The 23,090-nt window shown below is 34.6% G+C and overlaps 1 protein-coding gene across 1 annotated transcript; it reads right to left on the bottom strand.

Annotated features, from left to right (window-relative positions):
• Positions 1-1,023: 1,023 nt before the first annotated feature.
• Positions 1,024-21,210, bottom strand: LOC149779791 (brevican core protein-like). The gene is made up of 8 exons (XM_089940657.1): positions 21,073-21,210; positions 19,927-20,016; positions 19,050-19,229; positions 18,467-18,580; positions 11,510-11,601; positions 9,861-9,951; positions 2,914-3,127; positions 1,024-1,171 (listed from the first exon to the last, which is right to left on the bottom strand). Exons 2-8 carry the CDS (start codon positions 19,988-19,990, stop codon positions 1,141-1,143), a joined length of 786 nt encoding a protein of 261 aa, XP_089796783.1. The 5' UTR covers positions 19,991-20,016; positions 21,073-21,210; the 3' UTR covers positions 1,024-1,140.
• Between the last annotated feature and the right edge of the window lie 1,880 nt (positions 21,211-23,090).

Genomic DNA, 23,090 nt, shown 5'->3' with positions numbered 1-23,090 from the left:
AACGCGTATTGTGAGTGGTGATAAAACTAAATCCGTTTCGATCCGCTCTTCCACTATACATAACAGCGGTTCACTTCATTTCCTTCACGTATTCTCATCACAAGATGTGGACTAAGGTTGAATCATCTACCCTCGTATATTCGATGCTGTTCCGTACGGACTTACCCACGTATGTCAGATAATCATGGCCAATCATAAGGATGACTGATACGAGCGTTTGGAGGATGTATGTGTGTGGAGAGACAAGGCTGTCTGAATGAGCCTCATCTACCGTCCAAACGTCAGAAGAAGTTTGAGGAAGAGAAGAAGACATATGCGATGCCCTCTATGTTAACGGAATATTATTAACAAACAATCAAAGGCCATTTTCAGGGCCACGAAAGTATATTTATTCTCTCTACCTAAAAAAAGTTTGTCGATTTTATATTTTAGGATTGCCTCCAAAGATATGTATTTTCTTGCATAATTCTCTTTTCGATTTTATAGTTTAGGTGTGATAGACTCATCAATCTATGCATGTGTTTTATGTGTTTATGTCTCTATTATCTTTGTTTACCTACCCCACCTATTGGTCCTATACAAATCACCCCCATTCCCTTGTCTGTATACAGTCCCAATATTCCCATGTTAAATTCACTTTGTCCGTATATGGTCACGGAGGGGGGGGGGGGTCTAAAAATATTGTCCGTCTAGCGTCCCAGGGGGTCTTGTAATGCTAATTCCTTTTGTCCGTACATCGTCCCCATTCACTAATCCTGAGTCATCTTTTCCTAGCTACAGTTGTGGCAGTAGCCCACTTCATGCGTCAAACACTGTTTAAATCACGAATCACGACGTTCTTTTTACTTGACATTTGTTTATCAATTGTTATTATTAAGGCCGATATGAATTGATTATATGGGGTTGCATAATCATGTCAGATAAAAAGATATTTTGTTTTACTTTCTCTCCAGCTTTTATGATTCATGTTTAATCTTGAGTTTCCTTTTCTTTAATAATGAAAAATTACTCCAAAATGACAAATTGAAGCAAAGGAACATTTATTAAACACGAAACCTATATCATTCAATGGATGACTATCAGGCGAATTCTCTGAATTAATATGCTCTTGACGCAGGATGTCACATGACCAATTGATCTTTATCCAAGTGATGACTCTATGGGCTCGACTCTGAAAGAAAAAAAGTTTAAATTCTCTACGAATTACATCTTTCAAAAAATACCTACATATTTTGACTGGAAAATACAAAGACTTCCTTCCAATGATGCCTACCTGTTTGAGAGTGACAGATACTAATGCTTCCTTCAAATGATGCCTACATATTTCGACTAGAAAATATTCATACTTCCTTCAAATCATGCCTACATATTTCGACTGGAAAATACTCATACTTCCTTCAAATCATGCCTACATATTTCGACTTGAAGATACTCAGATTTCTTTCCAATGTTGCCTACGTGTTTCGCTAAAGATGCTCCGAATTCCTTCACAAGATGCCTACATATTGCAATTGGAAAATAATCAGGTTTCTTTAAATGTTGTCTACGTATTGCGACTGGAAAATACTCAGATTTCCTTAAAATAATGTCTACATATTTCGACTGGAAAATACTAAGAATTCCTTCAAATGATGCCGACAAATTTGGACTGGAACGTTACAGGTTTCCTTCAAATTATGCCTACATATTTCGACTTCAAAATGTTTAGATTTCCTTCAGGTCGAGAGTTCGAAACCCGGCCTTTTCATACCAAAGACTTATAAAATGGTACTAGCAGCTGTCTCGCTTGGCGCTCAGCATTTAAGAGGTTAGTGTTAGGACAGGTCGGCCTGGTGTCAGGATAATGTGACTGAGTGGGACATCATGCTACATGTCTGCGGCATGATGCCCCAGTGCTAGACGTCACTATAAACTGCCACACTGCAAACATCGTAGCGACATGACTGAAAAATTGTTAAAGCTACGTTAAAAATCCAAATCACACACCCACACACATGCATACAATTTTTCGATTGACGTTGCCAAGGCATAGAGCAAACGTACTGTACTGCTGCTGAATTTTCTTTAGAGCAAGCGCACTGTTCTACTGGGGGCCCCGAGTGGCCGAGTGGTCTAAAGCGCTCTCCGTTACGGATCACTGCCATCTCACCTCTGCCTGCGTGGGTTCGAGTCTCAGATTCAGCCAATGTCGGTATGTGAGAAAGCTTGCCAGTAGCTTCTCGTGGGTCGGTGGTTCTTTCTGGGGTTTTCCCGGGTTCTTCCTCCACCATTAATACTGGCCGCCATGTATAGCCTATCGTGTGCTGAAAAATGGCGTTAAACACTACAACAACAACAACAACAACTGTTCTACTGATTTGCTTTTGATTTCAACAATTTCCTTGAGTCTACTTTAACGAAGCGAACTGAATAACTGTACATTATCTCTGTACTCGAAGGACCCAAATTTTAAACGCAGTTTTTAGTAGTCACAAGAATTAGAAAGCTTATAAAATTCATTAGTCCTCTATGGTTTAATAGCCCAAAGTTTAAAGTTTATGTACCGATTTATGGTCATTACACCATGTAGTTGGGTCATATGACATCAACATATAATTTTTCAAATGATATCCTAATAAGAGTGTCTTGATTAAATGATGCTATTTGCTGACAAGTAAAATTCGCGAGACACCTCCTGTGTGGTTACATTTCATTTGATGTTTGTCTGTTTCCAAAGACAAGTTTGTTGATGATGGCTCATCTTCCTGCAATTGTATTTTAGATGATTCTGGAGATATTTATATTCATAGATTTTTGGATATCATCAAGTGTATAAATACACGTTTAAATATGTTGCATGCATAGATTGTAAGTTTTTGATTCAGAGAGAGAGAGAGAGAGAAATTGTTTGTTGAAAGAGAAGCGTATTCCTACCCCTCTTCACAAATGACGTAAGCAGAGCTGGCGCAATATAGTTCAGTCCACATAAAATTGTAATGGGTACTGACAGCCAAACAGCCGTAACCATGAATACCATTACCGACACCTGGAGGCCATCTAGAATTGATGACAGCGCCACCTGTTACCCACTGCAGAGCATTCCCATTCGATGAGGCGCCAATCCAGAATTCGGAACTACCTTCATCGACTGAAAGTGATGAAGACGTTTTCTATTACAAAATAAGTGGTCGTACAGCTAGATTTGAAAGGGTTATGATTGTCCGAAATGGATACGAAAAGTTATATAGTCACATACAAGCGAACAATAGTTTTTAAGCATTGGAAAGGATGTACAAGTATCACGAAACATAAAATGAATACGCACACACAAATAATTTTATGTTTTGAATGTATATTGGTTATTCTTTCTTTAACATGAAATGTTCTAATTAATTTTAACCATTCCAGCTGCTAAATTATGTGCCTAATAGTTACTAAATAGACAGTCTCAGTTGCGGAATAAACCTACTATTTTGCTGATAATCATTAAGCTCGTAGATGCAATGACTACGGCGAACTAATTTCAATTAACGCACGACTTTCCAAAAACATGTGGTTAATTGTTACTCCAAACTACGTTTTGTTCTTTTTCTTCTTTAGGCTTTAACTTGCTATAGATGTTGTAGCCTACTCAACGTTATGGTCACAGTAGTCACAATAATGTTAGTTTAATAAGTGTGTGCCCCGGGTGATAGAGTGGTCTTAGGCGTTTGTCTTCAACGATCACAGACATCTTAGCTCTGTCACATTGGTTTGTGCTCCGGGCTCGGCAAGCGTGAGTATGTGAGAAAGTTTGCTAATAGCTTCCCTTGGGTTGGTGGTCCTTTTTTAGGATTTTTGTTACGATGGGTTTTTATTGTTGCATGAACTCACTCCCTGGCGAATCGCACAGTGCGAAACGAAATTTTAGAGATACAGAGGTCTGTCCAGGCTGAATTTCAATTTTGTAATCAAGCACACATACACACTCCAAGTGAATCGCGGGTACTATAAAATGATCACTCTTATTTAGGTTCCGGGGGAGGCCCAGGCAAGTACACCTGGGTTAAGTTTTACAATTCAATGATATTTCGTTTTTTTGTCAATACATCGCAGGCACAAAAACCTTTTGATAATTTTGTTTAAAACGCCGATAATATGACTGTCGCGTGTCCCTGGGATCGAACATCCGGTAAGTCTCCATAGATTGATCGAAAGATCATCCATATGTACTAATCACTCGGCCACTGTCTCCATTAATAATATACGGCAACAATAATTGATTTGAACTATACCAGCGCTGCTGTTATATCAGTACATTCGCAATTATGAATTTAGTTTACACGCATTTAACAGAGAATTTATTAAGTGTCTGAGAATTATAATTCAATTGTCACAACAAGTATTTATTTTGCCGATCCTGGGAGGTAGGGGGCCCAGCGTTCTATTATTAATGATCAATTTATCATAGGTATTTCTAGCGATCTGACACATCGTCTATGGGCAATGTCTAAATGTGTGTCGAATTGGAATTCCGGCAATTCGCTGCGGTAAACAAATACTTTACTGATATACTAAATTTTTTATGTCTACTGACTAGTGATCTGTGATTAAATGTTGATATAATAATAACAATGGGTTATTCTGTGCCAACTATGGAATCTTGTACAGCTAAATTAGTTTGACAGAGACTAAATGCAATCAAGAAATATCTTCCAGTCCGTGATTCTGTAGAATAGCAGCTGACAACAACGCTAGAAAGCTCATGTGGAATATACAGAGGGTACTGAGCAGTTACTAACCAATGATCGAACCAATCCCATTTTTTTAAAGCAACCGTGGCCACACAGAAAACTTTTTGAGACATTACATGCCGATATTGCTGGCCGGCTTCCGATTGAAAACAATTAGGCATGAAGCCATTGAAGTTGTTCGTAATAAGTGTATTGGCACTGTTGGTGATGTCGCTATTAAAGCATTAATCAAAGACAGACTCGCTTGGTTACACGACGAAACCCACTGCTGGTAAAACTGCTCAGCACCGACTGATGCCAGCAAGTGTCAGTAAAATAATAAATCAAGACACAATAAGTGGTCAACAAAATTAACTGGCAAGCCATCTCTGACAAAACAAGCCGCAGACGAGATAGAAAAAATAATATAATCGCAGTCCTAATGGCGGGTAGTGGTCTGGCCCAACAATGTCGGCGATATTGATCGATGTTAGAATTATAATAAATTGTTATTCCTATGAAGCACGAGAACCAAATCAGCCTGAACGAATCGAACTATAAGTTCAAGATATAACCAGGTATTACCTGCCTGCTGAGGCATTTGTTGAAGTTCAGGGTAGACTGGTAAAACCGATGGTAATCCCTATGGTGATCAACAAGGTGGATCTTTTAAGAACGGTATTATAGCATTATTTATCAGTGCACGACATATTATCGAGGCCGAGAAATCTACTTGTGTCACGACAACGTCAGTGGTGCCACGACGATATTGGGTCGTATAAGATATTTCGTTGATTATTCACAGTCCGTCAATGATGTTCGTAAAAGATACCGTTGATCACGCTGAAGGCGGACCTTATAGTTTTCGAAGACTAAGAAATACCAGTAATATAGCGGCCAGCAATACGCTAGCTGACCTTCAAACACAGCTGATTGATATTTTCGGGGTTTAAACATCACTTGAAACAATGAACTGAACACTCGCAGAAATATCAGCATCCGTTAAAGGATTTGATGGAAAGTTAAACGAGTTTAAAATAGAATCAAATATTATATATAACAGAGTAAATAAAATTGAACAAGAGCTCGGTAGAGTATCAGCAACAGATAATGGACCTAGCTGGAGACTGGACAGTATGAGAGTTCATGAGAAGATTATGGAGAAATACGACAAGATAATTCATCTGGATACCTGAATAAATGATGTACGGAAAGATATATTTATAAGAATATTTGTATACTCCATGAATCTGATTTTATTATGATAGGCGGCAATGAATGGGGACGTATTAGAGAAAAGGAGACATTCGAGAGGTGTTTTAGAATGAGAGTATTATATATTGGTTTTGAAAAAGAGTCAGATAGTTTTTATATATTTTATAAATAGAATACATATATCTGGTGTTGCAGTAAAATTCAAACTAGTGGGTTATGAGACGAGGATAGAATCCCCAGAAAACACCTATATTCTCAGAGTTGGTTGGCGGGGAATAACTGAAATAACATAATCAGTATCAAAATTACTGTTTTTGTCGAGAAAATTGAATAAATAGATGATCGAACCACACCATGTCACACACAACAGTCCTTTCAAACAGGTTACTGGTTCATAGTGGTAGATATTTACCGAAGATCTGCTACGCGCAGGATCTCATCGACATTGACCTATCGGCGAATGTAACACGAGATGAACTTGCTGACTTTTGCATACATACGGGATTGATCCAGATGAGGTTGTTCATTTTCAGGATCAATATGGGCGGATAAGGCGAGCAAAATCAATTGGGTCGATATTATGCTAGTTTCAGGTGCGACCAAGAAAAACATCGTGGCATTTACCGGCGACGGAAGAACCAACCTGGTTACAACAAAACAGCTCCATCCAAAATATTGCTGAGATCACCGATGTGTAGAGGCTCTCCGTGCTTAGCGCTGCGCGATGTAGGATATTTGCGACATATCTGTGGTTTCATTTCACCGATAGTCTAGAACCGTGAAGGTCATGTTAAATCAAAATACCTAGGACACATTTATTCTGGAACCAGCAGATAATGACTTAACCGCAGCAACGTATTGGTGGTGTCTGGAATTGGTCGCGAAAACACTACAGTAGGTAACTTAGTATAACACAAAATGAACCCCACACAGTCCTTTCGGTAAAATCAAGCGTGTGCGTGGAAGGCATCGTTTTAAGAAACCATCAACTACCACATGATAAAACCACACAATATCGTAGAGGAACCATCGTCTTTGGCAATATTGTATACCCCGTTCCCCGTTGGTCGCTGAACAACGAGGTTAATCGGTATGTTATCAGCAACGCACGTGATACCGCCGGTAGTTGGAATCGGTGTCGCTGTTGTTGTAGACGTTGCTGGTATCCCCAATATTATCGTGAAACCAATATCTACATGTGCCAGTAAAAATAACATGAACACGCAAAAATATTCTACAAGGTGACGTATGCTTGTATAAATATGTCATCGATACTGTCAGCAGGGATAAAAGACAATAAAAATATCAGACGATGAATTTGCTGCGAGCAGAAATTTTTATTATCGCTATCACAAGAACGCAAACATACCAGTGCAGGCAACAATGTTGCCAGCACCACATTTAGTATGGAACAGTGCATCGCTAACACAAAGTGGCCGACTGCCACAATGATATCAGTGACGTCGAGGCTGGAATTTAATGTTGGTTTTCCAACTCCGATAACAGCCCTCAATGGTCGCTCACTTCAGATTGTACTGGCACAAATACGAGTTTATTATAGCCGGCAAAATATCAGAGAAGAATCATTTGGTGGATTAGACGCTAATAATTCACTAGTATTCTCGTATAAACCCAGCACTGAAACTGATTTCTTAACAGGGTCGAGCTTATCACGAATAATCCAAATTTGACCATTTCGCTGACATTTTCGACAATACATTTAATTCTAAATATGTGCTTCCTGTCATCCACAAGATTATTAATAAGATTTGCTGATCATTTGTCGTTCGTGGTGGAGTCAACGAAAATGCCATATCCGTCAATCTTAAATGTTGATGAGACATGAACAACGCCATCTTGCGCAAACTTATTTTTGGCCATTATGATAAATTCAAGTAATTGCTGCTCAAATGATGAAAGAGTTTTGTCTTGGCAAATTTTTCAAAGTCAAATCTAGTAGTTAGTTCAGTAATCCATGATCTTTTCTGTTCTTGTTGTCTGTGCCATTCTCTCAATTTCACTCTTGTTTAATAATTCGTTAATTTGATTTCGTAAATCTTATTGTGCGATTTGAGACCTTGGAAAAGCTGATTTTATACCGGTTAGAAAAAATACTGTTCCATCAGCTGCTTTGCAAAAGTTGAAGTAGTCATTGCTATATAATTAGGGAAAGTAATTTCTTTAATTGAACTTTTTCCAAATAATATTATATGGCAGGAAAAAAAATTAGTTGACAATGGCTCATGGTCAGATCAGTTTTACCTGGTGGAAAAAAATTTTGAGGTGGTTACTGTGGTTATCACATGGTCAGTGTTCGCCGTAGAAGTAGTGGACCGAAACAATGCTTGAGATGTGGCGCTGGGCAAAGGGAAGAACAAAGTTATGTGTCTCTTTTGGCGGTTAAAAATATGTAGCGCTTAAACAAAATTATGATATAATGAATGTTCCTGATGACATCAGAATAAAGTACCCCAAAGGATTATCTCGAGAGATATTCCTCTGCTAAAGTATAATCATATATTAAAAGAAAAAAATATTATTTAGAAGGAGCAAGCTGAAAATATTATTAATCTTGATGAATTTGTGAGAGCTGGGATCATCAGAAAATGTCTTCTCAAAATTAAAACAATCAGTAAAGTCAATAATAGAGGAAACCTTTTGATCACAATTAGAAGTCTTGGGGGAAAATGTTTCTTTCAAACCAATGTATTTACCTATGTTTCAATGGTCCTATTTACGATGGTCTCGTGTTTGATCACGTGAATAAACAAGACAATAGACTTGCAAATAACCAAGACAATAGACTTGCAAATTTACTGGCTGTCACACAGAGCCAAAATAGAACACATGGAAAGATAGGAAAATACAAAAAATACTACGACCAATTAGAGCAACTAATCAAAAATAGGAGAAATAGAAACATTTTCATACTCATCAAAATTCAGTGTTGCTTGTTGCCACTTGTGTGACTAACTCAGCTTATTCAAAATTGTTTAACCAAAAATACAATTCTCTTAAATCCTGTAACGTAACGTATTTTTTCTGCTGCAGCGAATTGCCTGAATTCTAATTCGACACACATTAGACATTGCCCCCATAGCACGCTAGGTCCCCCAGGCTGGGCAAAGTTAATACTTTTTCTGATAATAGAACTAAATTACTAAGATATTTAATAAATTCTCTGTTAAATGCGCGTACATTAATATTTTTATCGTTATTATTATTATTATTATTATTATTATTATTATTATTATTATTTTGCAAGGTACAGGAAATCTTTGTCATTGTCACTTTATCTAAGAAGTTTGGATTGTGAAAGGAGATGGTAATCAAACATGCTGACTTTACAACGTGTTTATTTTAGAAAGTTCAGTCAAAAATAATACTTTTACAGATCTTAATTACTACATTTTTGTGTGCTTTAGAAATGTTGTATGCATCAATTGATTTACAAACTTTGATTACTATATGCTTCATTTACGCTAGGAAATTTAATCTGACTTTTTAGCTTTACAATTCTTAATTACTACAGTTTTAGCTATAAAAATAGTTTAATATGCCTTGGTTGTGTATCCTCTTTGAAACGTTTAATTAGCCTTAATTGTTTTGCAAAACTAAATTTGTATCAGCTTTTGAATGTTAACGACACCTTAATTGTTGTATCAAGTCTTGATTACTAATCTTACATGCTGTAAAATGTTTAATGTGTTTGAATTGTTTTACAGATCTTAATTGATACATTTTATTTGCTGCACCATATGCAACAAGTTATAAAGTGGCTGTGTATACCGGAAGACACTTGTTAAATTATGACGCAGAAACAGTATATGTACTTAGTACTTACGACGTAGTTACGACCATTTTTCCACTACATGATGAGCAGTGAAGACTTATTACTATCAATATCATTATAATTTCTTAACCTTCTCCAGTGATTGTTATTTGTCCACTCACTTTCCAAGGTCTTGAGAGCTGTTTCCAGGAAATACTGTTTTTCAGTTGTGTCAGGAACAGCAAGATGGCCATGACGTCGCTTGCAGAAGTCCTGGATATAATAAAAAATAAAATGTATTCTAATAATATTCTATTGTTAAATCATATTACAATACGGTAATCTACTCTTGTGTGTTGTGGACAGACCTGTCTGTTACAACTGCTCGATTATAAGAATAGTTTATATGAAACCTCCAAATCTTATAACATGGTTTATCAGACTGATGACATACGTGTAGCTACTGTAGATCGAGCAGTGCAGAACGATCAGTCAGCGAAACATTAACCTAAACTGCTGCTCTTTTAAAAACGTAAATGTGCTGAAATTATTGTTTATATTTACTATTGTGAAAGACCATTCAAGTGGTGGTGGAAATACGTGAGTTTTTTGTTAACTACTTTGTGTACACTAAGGATACATTAGAAGGTGAGGCGAAAGACAGCAATCACGTGATGAAAAGAAAAGATAGCATCAGTCGGTGATATTCATTGAAAAGCACGACCCTATAGCAAATGAAATGAAATAGAGCTTAAATCTGGATGATTGTCAGTCGCAGTAAGCACATATAAAGACCCCTGTAAGAAGATTACACAGGTTCTACGTATTTCCCCCAAGAGGTTTTAACTTTCTTCCTCAATAGTGGATATGACAAATATTTATAAAATGCAAGCAAAGCACGAAAAACGAAACTTCTTCATTTTAGTTAGATCAAAGTACCAGTCAGTCTACATAGATCAAAGTATGAGTCAATCTACCCAGCCTTAAAATTTAAAGTAACATTTCACGACTGTATAATTCATAGCTGTAGAATTGTTGTAGGTTTTAGAATTTAAAGTAACATTTTATGACTGTATGAATAATACAATTATCAACTGTATTATGTTGATTAATATGTTTATTCAATATTGTATTGTATAGGCACATAATTTCCTTTTGTCAAATGACTGAAAATTTTACTACCATGTATTTTTTCATGGCGGGTTAGAGGTTGATTTTTAATGCTTGTTTTCGTGTTTTATTTCATTCTAAATATTAATATTATAATTTTCATTTTATTTTATTGTATTTGTGCCCCAGGAAAGGCCAATTGAAAACTGCAGAGCTGAATGCATCTGCAAAACTCGAGCCTCTACCGGAGTAATAAATCCCAAAACTTTAGCGGAAAACGTTAACAAACCAGGTCTACTTTTATATTTCAAGATTACTGAGTCATCTTTGCATTAAAGATTGGAATTCATTTGGAACATCACTGTAATTCATTCGAAACACCACTGAAAGCCATTCGGAACACTTTGTACTTTGTGAATTGTGATAGACCTTTTAGGAATTTTTATGATTTAATACACATTATTTGAAGTTCCCTCTAAATTTTTACTTTGTGTTTTAGGGAAATAAATGATTTTTGAATTTTTAATATAACTATTGGTTTTGCTTTTTCTGTTACTTAATTTAAGATCACCAAATCTTAACGATATCATCTGGTGAACTTATTCGGCATCGTATTATTTTGATGAAGTGTTCCGCGTTTCGAGTCATATACTTCACTGTTTGTGAGACCTTCGCCGAGGTAATTGAATCAAACAGCAAACTCTAAATCAGTTGTTATTACCTGTGCTCCATACCAATCAAAACGTTTTTGGAAGATCCGAAAGCATCTGTTGGACTCGTACTGGCAGGTCGAATAATGCTCCCATATCAAATCTGGAACAAAACTCGTTCGAAATATTATCATAAGGAAAGCAATTCTTCTAATTTTTGGAAGGCACATAAACCAGAAAAGAGTAAAAATGAAACATAAAATGAGTAAAAATGAACCAAAACAGTCATTATTATCTCTTTATCTCATCCATCACTGTATCAAAAGATAATACGAATCGTACATATGCATTGACAATCATGAACATTTCAAGCAATGGTGTCTTATAAACGTAAGTATTTTTGCATGAATAGACAGCGAAGTAAATCTTGTTAGAAATAAATCTGACATAAATAAGTTCAGTCTTTGTCTCAAAGACATTTGAAACGTATTTTGTATTGTTTTATTGCGTACTTTAACATGAGATGATAAATACTGTAAACAAAAATAGTTAAACGTCTTGATCCTTCACAAAATTGAATTTTTATTTAAAACCAGAGGTTCAAAACCCGCTAGAAATAGGCAGTATATCTTAGTTATGGAAATGGGCGAATAAGTGGCAATATGTTACCTGATCGCTTTTAAAAGGTTGAATAAGAAGACACTTATTGGTGATTCGTATAGTGTAGAAGATAGTAGACTAATTAATCCTCTCTGCAGCCAAGTAACAGATGATCTGTCAGGTGTTAAGCTGTCAGTCACTATGACAGGCAGTCTCCAAAATATAACACCAAAATCGGACTTCGATACTTAGCAACTTATTTTCAATGGGTCTTTTTGCGCACATTTCGATAGGACAGGACTACGTGTCAAAAAATTAGATGCACAAAGATGGCGAATTATAGATCACTGGCTATTGCTTTCTTTGATTTGCAAATTTCAAAATTTGACGTAAAATGAATAAACACAAAAATTGAATGATGTTTGAGCAGCTTTGTTAGTACAAAAGAACAAAAACGAAATGTAAATGACTCATCTAAAACACAAAATTAGACAACAAATGACTGCAATAAAAAACGAGTTACATCACAACTTGCCAGCCGTGTGTTATGTTACTTTGCAACAAGTATTGTACTAAGGATATTTTGTTTATCAAATAAATGACATTATCTTATTAGCAGACACATACTTGTTATAAGATAGTCCATAGTTAACTCAGAAACAAACTTCCACGAGGAAAATGTAATTTATAAGGACCCAAATGGGAGACAGATAGGAAATCTTTGTTCAATAATAGTATTTTTTAAGAATAGAAATATTAAGAAATTATTTCTTCTTAGTATTGATCAGTTTATTATCATACTTGAAATTTGTTTTTCTGTTTCAACTTTTATGTGCTATTTTCAAGACAGTAAAGAAATTAGTTGTTTGTTTTTAAAACGTACTAGTTAGAGTTTTAAATTATCAGATCCCTTCTGATAATATCTACGATGTTTATGAGAGTCTGCATAGAATAAGAGTGCATCCACTAGACATTTGTACAATGATTCACAATCAAAACAACAGAAAATTAAATCGACACCATATAAAATCCACTTTAGCTAGGATTATAGAACATCTATTATTGGTAGTAGTCTTAGGTTAATGCAACGTTATATGGTACTGTTATGCCAAAAGTAATTAAATTGTGACATTTATGAAGAATATTACAACAAATCTAATAAATATATTTTTGATGAACATTTATTACGGAAATATCTCCATTAGAGATGCAAAGTAAATCAATTATAAGTTGATATTATGCGATTCAACCTGGTTGAGATTATGGAAATAAACTTATCCCATTTTATGCAATTTTATATATTACAATACTATGTGACAGAAAGGAGGCATTCTCGAGTGGTGCAGTATATATAGAAAAAGAATTAAAAAAATAAATTAGTACGGATGCATATGTGGAGATGTAATAAAAAACAAACAGAAAAGAAAGAAAGGAAACAGATGAATAAACAGGAATTGAAGTGCAACAAACAGAGAGAGAACCAATGGAAGAACAAGCAGAAGATACGAAAAACAAACAGACAGAACAACAAGCACAAAACGTAATAAAATCAGAAGGACAAAGTGATAGGAAGAAGAACAACCAGAAAGAAAAACATAGAGAAACAAACATCAAATAAAGACAGAAGAAAATGAAAGAAAAGCGAACTGTAAAAATCCATTTCATTTTTTACTGCGTAAAAATACAAATCTTACTACAGCAAGTAACCACATCTATGTTTTAATAATAGGGCAGTACGAAGTTTGTTTAATTCGCTCAACTTTTATTGAGACTACAGAAACAAACATTAAATACGGTTGGTCTTGGATCGCATCATTATGCTAACGTCGTCCAAAACTATCCACATACTTTAGCCTTTATTTTTTTCCGTAGATAATGGTCGAGGTTTGTATATCATGACCTTCCAAAGCAATAGGAATGAACGAGGATTAAATTAAACTGAACAGTCACAACTTAGAAATATGTGTAAACAGATTCTAGAAAATTATATCCATTGCTAAATAGTCGGTACTGAAGCCTTGCATGACCTGTATGACTTGTGTAATAGAGTGGAACATGTCTTTTGCATATTCCGGATTGGTTCAATGACTCTTGATATAATATGCACAATGCATAAAAGATTTAGCATTAACGGGGGATAAAGATAATTTAGTATCAACATGTGGTAGAACAGTTAAAACGGCTTATTTTAGTAAGTATTTAAGTTAATTACTTCATGTCTAAACTTTTCAAAGTTAGAAGAAAAAAATTCTCAAGATGTTAATTATGTTACAAGAATGATTATTATTTAATGTTGTATCGCTTTAATTATCCACTGTATCAGCTTGTCATTCGAGTTTAATAAAGGCTGGACTTCAAAATTATTGTATTTGATGAAATAGACTAGAACAGATCAGGGATACAGCTTTCATAGGAATGACTGTGTTAAAGGTTACAGCTTTCATAGGAATGATTGTGTTAAAGGTTACAGCTTTCATAGGAATGATTGTGTTAAAGGTTACAGCTTTTGGTTTTTCCATTTCAGTTTCAAGTGTCTTAGGCTTTAACTGTATCGAATGAGTGATAAGGCAGATTACCAAAAGCATAATGACATAATATGGACATGACATTGACCAAAAGCATAATGACATAATATGGACATGACACTGACCAAAAGCATAATGACATAATATGGACATGACATTGACCAAAAGCATTATCACATAATATGGGAGTGACATTGAGCAGCCATTTGGTCTTAGTTTTCTTGTACAGCACCAATGTTTTCGGACAAAACGTCAATATTTTCTAAAGTGACCTTTGTCAAAATTATGTTGTACGCTTTCTCTATTATTTGTTTCTTGTCGACGTTTACTATACTTTCCGCAACTAGGTTTTTGTTTGTCTCCAGCTTCTGTTGTTTGTTGAGTTTTGTTTCGTTTGATGTTATTACCGGTAGATGCATGCCAGCTCTGAATGTCTTCCTCATTGCAATAACCTTTACTCTTTACATGCATAGCTCAATTACACCTGTCTTTTGAAGTATGAGTAAAATAGGGGCGTTATTTAGGCATTACTGGCATCTGAGCTAGAATAAGAAAGCACTACAAATATTCATATTTGACTAGTTAACTTTGCTAAACCTGTTTAATAGTATCAGTTAATTTATTAGCAATGTTACTTTTGTCGGTCTATAGCGATAAAAGCATGAACTAATTGCTGTGTTACCGCAACTGTCATCGACTAGAAGTAGAAAAACAAAGAAGAAACAAAATAAAACACCAAACGAAGCAGCTTAATTGTCTGTGGAAGTTACTGAGTTATAACAATGATTTGAAGAAATTTGAGTATAAAAATATATCACTTAAGATGCTTGAGATAAATATTTTTTATAAAATAAGGAATGTTCTAAAATTTCTATGCAAGTAACTAAATATCTCAACAAATTTGAAGCATTATATCACCTTTGCAAGCAACGTTAAAAAAAAATGCGCAAACGAAAATTAGACGTACGCAGAAAAAGTAAGCAGCCAAAGAGAAAATAGGACAGTTCGGCGCACAGGTGGTAGCTTTATGAACACTTTGTCATTAGGGAAACATATCAAATCAAAAGTGCACAAAAGGCTATTATTGATAGAACAGCATAATGAAAATATACAAATTTCAGTTATGATACATTTTAAATGGAGCAAGTGAAGACGCATTGAAACTTCTTTCAAAATGCGCAAAAGAATGATATCATTATTACAGAGCACGGGTACCTCCACAGTTAAGATGTAAATTGTTCTCCATTTGTAATCAATTATGCCACTTAATGATACATCTAAAATCAAAATTCCTGCATTAATAGTGGTGGTAATTCTGTAATCCTGAATAGTAAGGACCGTGAGATCCTTAATGATGAAACAGAAAAACCTTTCGCAAGGAATCTTGAGACGTTGGACATTCACTCGTGCAGAATCGGAGTGGACTGTAGACAGATGCGAGTAAGTTTGCCTACATATTTTATCGTTAAACGCTATTCGTTGGCCGAGATAGATTTCAACGCTATTATATATTCCACAATGCGCTTAGTAAAAGTGATGACGATTGATGTTTTGAATGTCCGTGTTGTATCCTGCCAACGATAAAATAGAGACCAGCCTCCGGAATAATAAGCGCATCTGGTGAACTTCTGTTTGGTAACCTCGAATGCTCCATACAAAAACCAATATCAGTAAGTTTTATCCTGGTATAGCTATTCATGTATTTTTTGGGAATGAAGGCCTGCAGCTTATTCTGCAATCGATATACATATACAGACAGTTTGGTAGTAATTTGGTGTATTTGCAATATCTACAATCGTTATACCATTGCATGTGGATCAAATATTATCAGCGAATAATAAGCAAACATAGTAAGTTCGAGGGTAAGAAATTTCCTCGCCGACTTTGCATGATTGCATGTAGCACATAACGACTACTTGATGAACATGATTTTAACTGCAATGGAATCAGTGAAAAACCGCAACACACCATCTAGCCAGAACCTGGTTAAAGTCTTTCTGAAATTTACAGAAGTGCAAAACTTATCATCGACCGGATGTTACGGGAATCACGGATTTATTAGCTTTTACAGGCACATCAATCGAAATTGTTGTTGGATCCATATCAATTGCAACCGGTGTGACTGGTGCGGCTGGTAACATAATTTCGTCACCTCTTCATTTGCGAATATGCATATATTCAGGACTTCTCCGGCGCACAACATTCTCGTTGCAATTGATAAATAATTGGCATTGCTGAGTTTGACACCGTGTTGGCAGAAATGGTAACCACCGACAACTTCCAGCAGAGATATGGAATGGGGGAGGTAGTGGATAAACAGGTAATAAAAATCGAGTGCACGTTTGCCGGTGTACTTACGCTAGGTTGCATAATCGTCACCCGTGTGATTTCTCAATTGAATGAAGAATAGTATGATAATAGCGGTTTTGTAGATTATATGTTACAATCTTATACCCCCCACCCCCTATTGGTGTGTTATATGAGTACAAAAAGTCACGGAGGATTTAGGTTGTGACCTAGATCGGGAAGAAAATGTTAATCAAGATAATAGAGTGATGGAATTAAATAATTTCAAAGAACTAAGCAGAACATATGTAAAAAGGAACCTTTGGAGTATTTGGTAAAAATCATATTCGACTATTGATGGTGTTTCATATATATAACTGGCGCATATACATCATTATGTTAAATAAGTTCTCAGTTATAAAATTACAAGAAGTGCATGATTAAAACGAACAAACTGGATGTATCATGTATCGATGATAAATTATATTTAGTTGCTACTGTAAATACATTACCTTACTGATATTTGTGAAACATAGGTGTGTGAGGTACTACAATAACTTATTTTAAAACGAATTGTTGTGTCAGGTTCAGTTAAGACGAAATGTCAATACTTAAATGTATCATTATGGAGATTTTCTGGAATGGTCTAAGCCATATCGGTAATATTATTTACTTAAAAGGCAGCATCTGAAATTATGTGTTGTATTCAATGCCTTATACGATATTATGTGTTGTATTCAATGCCTTATACGATATGATGTGTTGTATTCAATGCCTTATACGATATTATGTGTTGTATTCAATGCCTTATACGATATTATGTGTTGTATTCAATGCCTTATACGATATTATGTGTTGTATTCAATGCCTTATACGATATTATGTGTTGTATTCAATGCCTTATACGATATTATGTGTTGTATTCAATGCCTTATACGATATTATGTGTTGTCTTCAATGCCTTATACGATATTATGTGTTGTATTCAATGCTTTATACGATATTATGTGTTGTATTCAATGCCTTATACGATATTATGTGTTGTATTCAATGCCTTATACGATATTATGTGTTGTATTCAATGCCTTATACGATATTATGTTGTTGTATTCAATGCCTTATACGATATATTATTGTAGCATACACTGTCCATTTAGGTTACGTCTAGTTAAATAAATAGTTCAGCAATCGAAGACTAGTAGAACTATAGGCAATTGCTAAACAAAATCCATACAGTATTAGAATTAACAAAATCTTCAGTTAATATGGTCATTGTAACGTATAATTATCACTTAAGTTTAATATATTGTGCAAAAAAAGGGAATAGTATAAAAATGTAAAAAGCTGGAGTCACTCTCTTTATTAGTCATTGTCATATTTAATTTTGAGTTCTAATTAAACTAGTTATATTTCAAATTTTGCAACTGAGAAAGAGAAAGAGAATTTCATATCTCTATAGTACTAATCTCTCGCTTAAAGTGTATTCGAAACGTACCAACCTACCTCAGTAAATGTCTGATCTTTTCACTTTGTAACCCATTAATCTGCATTTATACGCAATGTGTAAGTGTATACAGTAAATTATTGAAATTCTTCATAACGAAAAAATTAATTTACCGTTTTCACAGTTGGGTCCGTAATAGCGACTGTTGCAGCTGCAATTGTAACGGTTGGTCATCTCGATGCACGTACCACCATTTTGACAGGGATTGCTAGCGCACTCGGGAATATCTTTAAATTCAAAAAAATAAATCAGTCATTAAATAAATAAATAAATAAATAACGACATAAAAGGTTGGAAGATGAGAATGTTATTCGGATTATTTTGTGACAATGTACATTATTGTGCGAATTGTCATTCTGGATAACAAGTCCAATCAACCTAGGCAGACTTAAGGCATTCGGTGACTAAATTCATAATTATGGACATAAATTCTTTCAACAAAATAAGTGTAGAACAAAAAAATATAAATTCAATCGCGGCGGAAATGATAGGAGACTGAGCAAATGCCGCTCGTTCAGGAAGACTAGTCGTAACCAATACTCAAAGTGTATTGGTGAAACAGTATTTGCACGAGTGTGAATGCGCGAGACAAAGACTGAAGATAAATTAAATCGAACAATTATTTTTATGTCGTGTGCGTTCGTGAGAGTGATAGCTGAGGGCAGATAGAGAGACAAACATGACGTGCTGTTATACCGTCACAACAAGTTCCTGTTGTTCCGGCAGGACAATCACATCGACTGTTCCGAATCGTTCCGCCATTGAAACAGAGATTATTACAATCTTCAGTATAGGGAGATGAGTAATAGTATCTCGTTCTCGTACCACGGCCACATGTCGCACTGCACGAGCTCCACGAGCTCCACTGCCCCAGTGCTGCAATGATATTTTTCATTTTAGATACGTCTTGTTCTATCATCTCAAACTGATTCTTTAAGCCACAATATAAACTGCAATGCTCGTCACATGACTCAATGAAGCCGAAAACTCGCTAAGTCTATCTCGAATGAATCAACATCAAAGGTTAGTAGTGATACATTCTACTCAAATTCTTAGCACCGTAATGTTACGTCTACCCATTATCTAATTTTGGATCTCATGTCCAATTAACCCTTATACTAATTACTGCTGTTGTTGAGGATTATCCTATTGCAACAAATCTCCGTTTGATGTACATCATATTGCCTTATATATTATATACTTCAGATTTCTTTCATTGAATAAATAAATGAGAGTTGGAATTTTCACAGCAATGTTGACATTAATTAACCAGAATGTTATTCAGACATGCTTCCAATTATTAGCCCCCGATGGACTGGGGTCCAAATTACTGGTGGGTATTATACTCAAAATCATTTCATCCGAAAAAATCTTGTGCGTTAACATAAGTATTTGTATTAGTGGAATTTAGCAATGTAACAGATTGCTTATATTGTGAAGGCACACAAACTAACACAATTTTTGTTTAAAAGAATAATGGTATCTTCACGCTTACTAATAGTTTTTCTATTATTATTAAAAGTTTACTTTATTTTCCTAGGCTAAGAGACCAAATTATATCCGTATAACCTACCTATTTTATTGAAGTACACTCCAAACATTAAGACTGTCGTAAGCACCGTCAACTTAACCCCCATGTCAATTGTTGTATAGAGTCCTCAATCTAGAAAAGTACGTGCATGTTTAATTCGGTATTTTGACAATTGGAGCCAAAATAAATTTAAAATTTAGTTTCCTTATTTTCCAAACTTTTCAAGCAATAGACTCGAGATAAAGATAAAACATTTACGATTTTGCCGTATTGTAACTTTGATTACAATAAAACTGGAATCTTAGCACTTTCAGGATTTTCCCAACTTTGGTTCCTCTACTTTAGAGCGTTCACTGACCTGTTAATACTCAGGTTTTCCAATCCAAATTTGAACTTTTGAACTAAAGTATGATATTTCTCCTCAAAAGGTTTTGATAATACGGATCTGCTAATAGAGAGTACACTGTATTTGGTCCAAAGTGCTTGCATGCTTGTTTGCACATTCCATCAAACCTCCCCCATCGATTGGGGAACCTGATTTGTCATCACTACAACGGACATTGTCTGATATTGCGGCAGGAAAAGGGACAAAATGAAGGAAAAATACGAATAGAGAGAGAGAGAAAAAATAAAGAAGACGATGAAGATACTGGATAATAAGCAATGGCGTGGAGCTTTCCTTTTGGTTGCCTCCTGACAAAGTGAATCAAGGGTAATAATAACAATAAGAATGATAATAATAGCGATAATAAGAATGATAATAATAACGATAATAAGAATGGTAATAATAGCCATTGTAAGCATTTGTTCCCGTATTACTTAGACTTTCCAGGTTCTGACACCGCAACGAACTTGGGCCATTATGCCAGCAATTTGCTAACTGTTTACACATTCCCCAGCTTCCAACCACATCGACTGGTAGACCCTCATATCTCATTGTTAAAACTGAATTGTTTCTGACATACAGAGTGCTGAGAGAGACAGAGAGAGAGAGAGAGAGGAGGGAGAGAGAGAGCATAAACAAAAAAGGAGAAACACGCAGAATGCAAGGTATAAAACAAACAGAAAGGGAGACTGACACAGAATGAAAGGAATAATTAAAACGTATACAGACATGGAGAAAGACACAGATTGTAAGGACGAAACACGTAAAGACGCAACAGAACAAAACAGAAATCCATATATTACCTTTATCCCATAGAGTAACCTTTCTGCCGAGCACTCGTTATGTTATCAACGTATGGAGTTTAAGATGTAATTTCTTTTAAGCTTGGCAGCATTATATCGAGGAAGATATTGCATGATAGCAAATGGTGTGGGTCATTCCTTTTGGCTGCCATCTGACAATATTTATTTTATTAGTTTGCAAAGCGGGCTTCACCATACTATTCTCAATATTACAAATATTATAGCTATTATTACAAAGACTTTGTAATAATAGCTATAGTAAGAATAATAATACTAATCTTCGGTTGCATTTCTTCCCTGTATTACTATAGTATCTTCATTATTACTATATTATGTCAGTATTACTATAGTATTGTCAATATTACTAAATTATGTCAATGTTACTATAGTATTGTCAATATTACTATATTATGTCAATATTACTATAGTATTGTCAATATTACTATAGTATTGTCAATATTACTATATTATGTCAATATTACTATAGTATTGTCAATATTACTATATTATGTCAATATTACTATAGTATTGTCAATATTACTATAGTATTGTCAATATTACTATATTATGTCAATATTACTATAGTATTGTCAATATTGCTATATTATGTCAATGTTACTATAGTATTGTCAATATTACTATATTATGTCAATATTACTATAGTATTGTCAATATTACTATAGTATTGTCAATATTACTATATTATGTCAATATTACTATAGTATTGTCAATATTGCTATATTATGTCAATGTTACTATAGTATTGTCAATATTACTATATTATGTCAATATTACTATAGTATTGTCAATATTACTATATTATGTCAATATTACTATATTATGTCAATATTACTATAGTATTGTCAATATTACTATATTATGTCAATATTACTATAGTATTGTCAATATTACTATATTATGTCAATATTACTATATTATTGTCAATATTACTATATTATGTCAATATTACTATAGTATTGTTGATATTACTATAGTATTGTCAATATTGCTATAGTATTGTCAATATTACTATATTATGTCAATATTACTATATTATTGTCAATATTACTATATTATGTCAATATTACTATAGTATTGTTGATATTACTATAGTATTGTCAATATTACTATATCATGTCAATATTACTATAGTATTGTCAATATTACAAAAACGAATAATGTATAAGACTGTGTATAAATAGCTATAGAAAGAATGATGATATTAATCTTCGTATTCATTTCTTCCTTGTATTTAATATAACTTTGAATGTTTCGATAACTTGCAGTAGCCAAGAAACAGGTGGTGCCTATTTCTCCTTGGGTAAAGAAACAACGCAGTAAAGGTAGATAACCACATTCCATGATTCCATGTTTATGATAGCTGATCTTGATTCCATGTTTATGATCGCTGATCTTGATTCCATGCTTATGATCGCTGATCTTGATTCCATGTTTATGAGGTCTTCGGAAATTGAACCTAGACCCTCAGACGTAGCTCGAATCGTTGCGCTGTTTATGGATCCTGGCGAAATTTTGATATCTCTCTGGCATGCAAAAGGTTGAAAATAAATGCTTTTCTTTTTACCAGAGAATAAACATCTCCAAATGTACGAATTACCTAGGAACTATCTTGAAAAGGTCAACAATCAAATTCCCACATAACTCTAATGTCATTGTAAACAGCCACGTGACAAATGCTCGTGTCATAATAGTTTGTACCCTGTACACAAAATCCAATGACCTAACAAGATATTCATTTTGGTTCGACCTAAAACAATTTCTGGACATTGTGTTGTGTGCATTCGTGCACGTGTATATATATATATATATATATATATATATATATATATATATATATATATATATATATATATATATATATATAAACTGGGTCGGACATTTAGCCTTGTGATATCTTTAGCTGCCTGTAAAACACTTATACCGGGTTCGCTCCTCGACGGTGACTCCGATTTCTATATTTACTGTTAGATTTGATGAAGTTAATAACCCTTCACTGA

The sequence above is a fragment of the Sinohyriopsis cumingii genome, chromosome 17, assembly GCF_028554795.1.
Source record: "Sinohyriopsis cumingii isolate HCF-2022 chromosome 17, ASM2855479v2, whole genome shotgun sequence".
In the NCBI taxonomy this organism is placed as follows: domain Eukaryota; kingdom Metazoa; phylum Mollusca; class Bivalvia; order Unionida; family Unionidae; genus Sinohyriopsis; species Sinohyriopsis cumingii.
The sequence above is the reverse complement of the archived record's forward strand: the minus strand, read 5'-3'. Positions and strand labels throughout refer to the sequence as shown.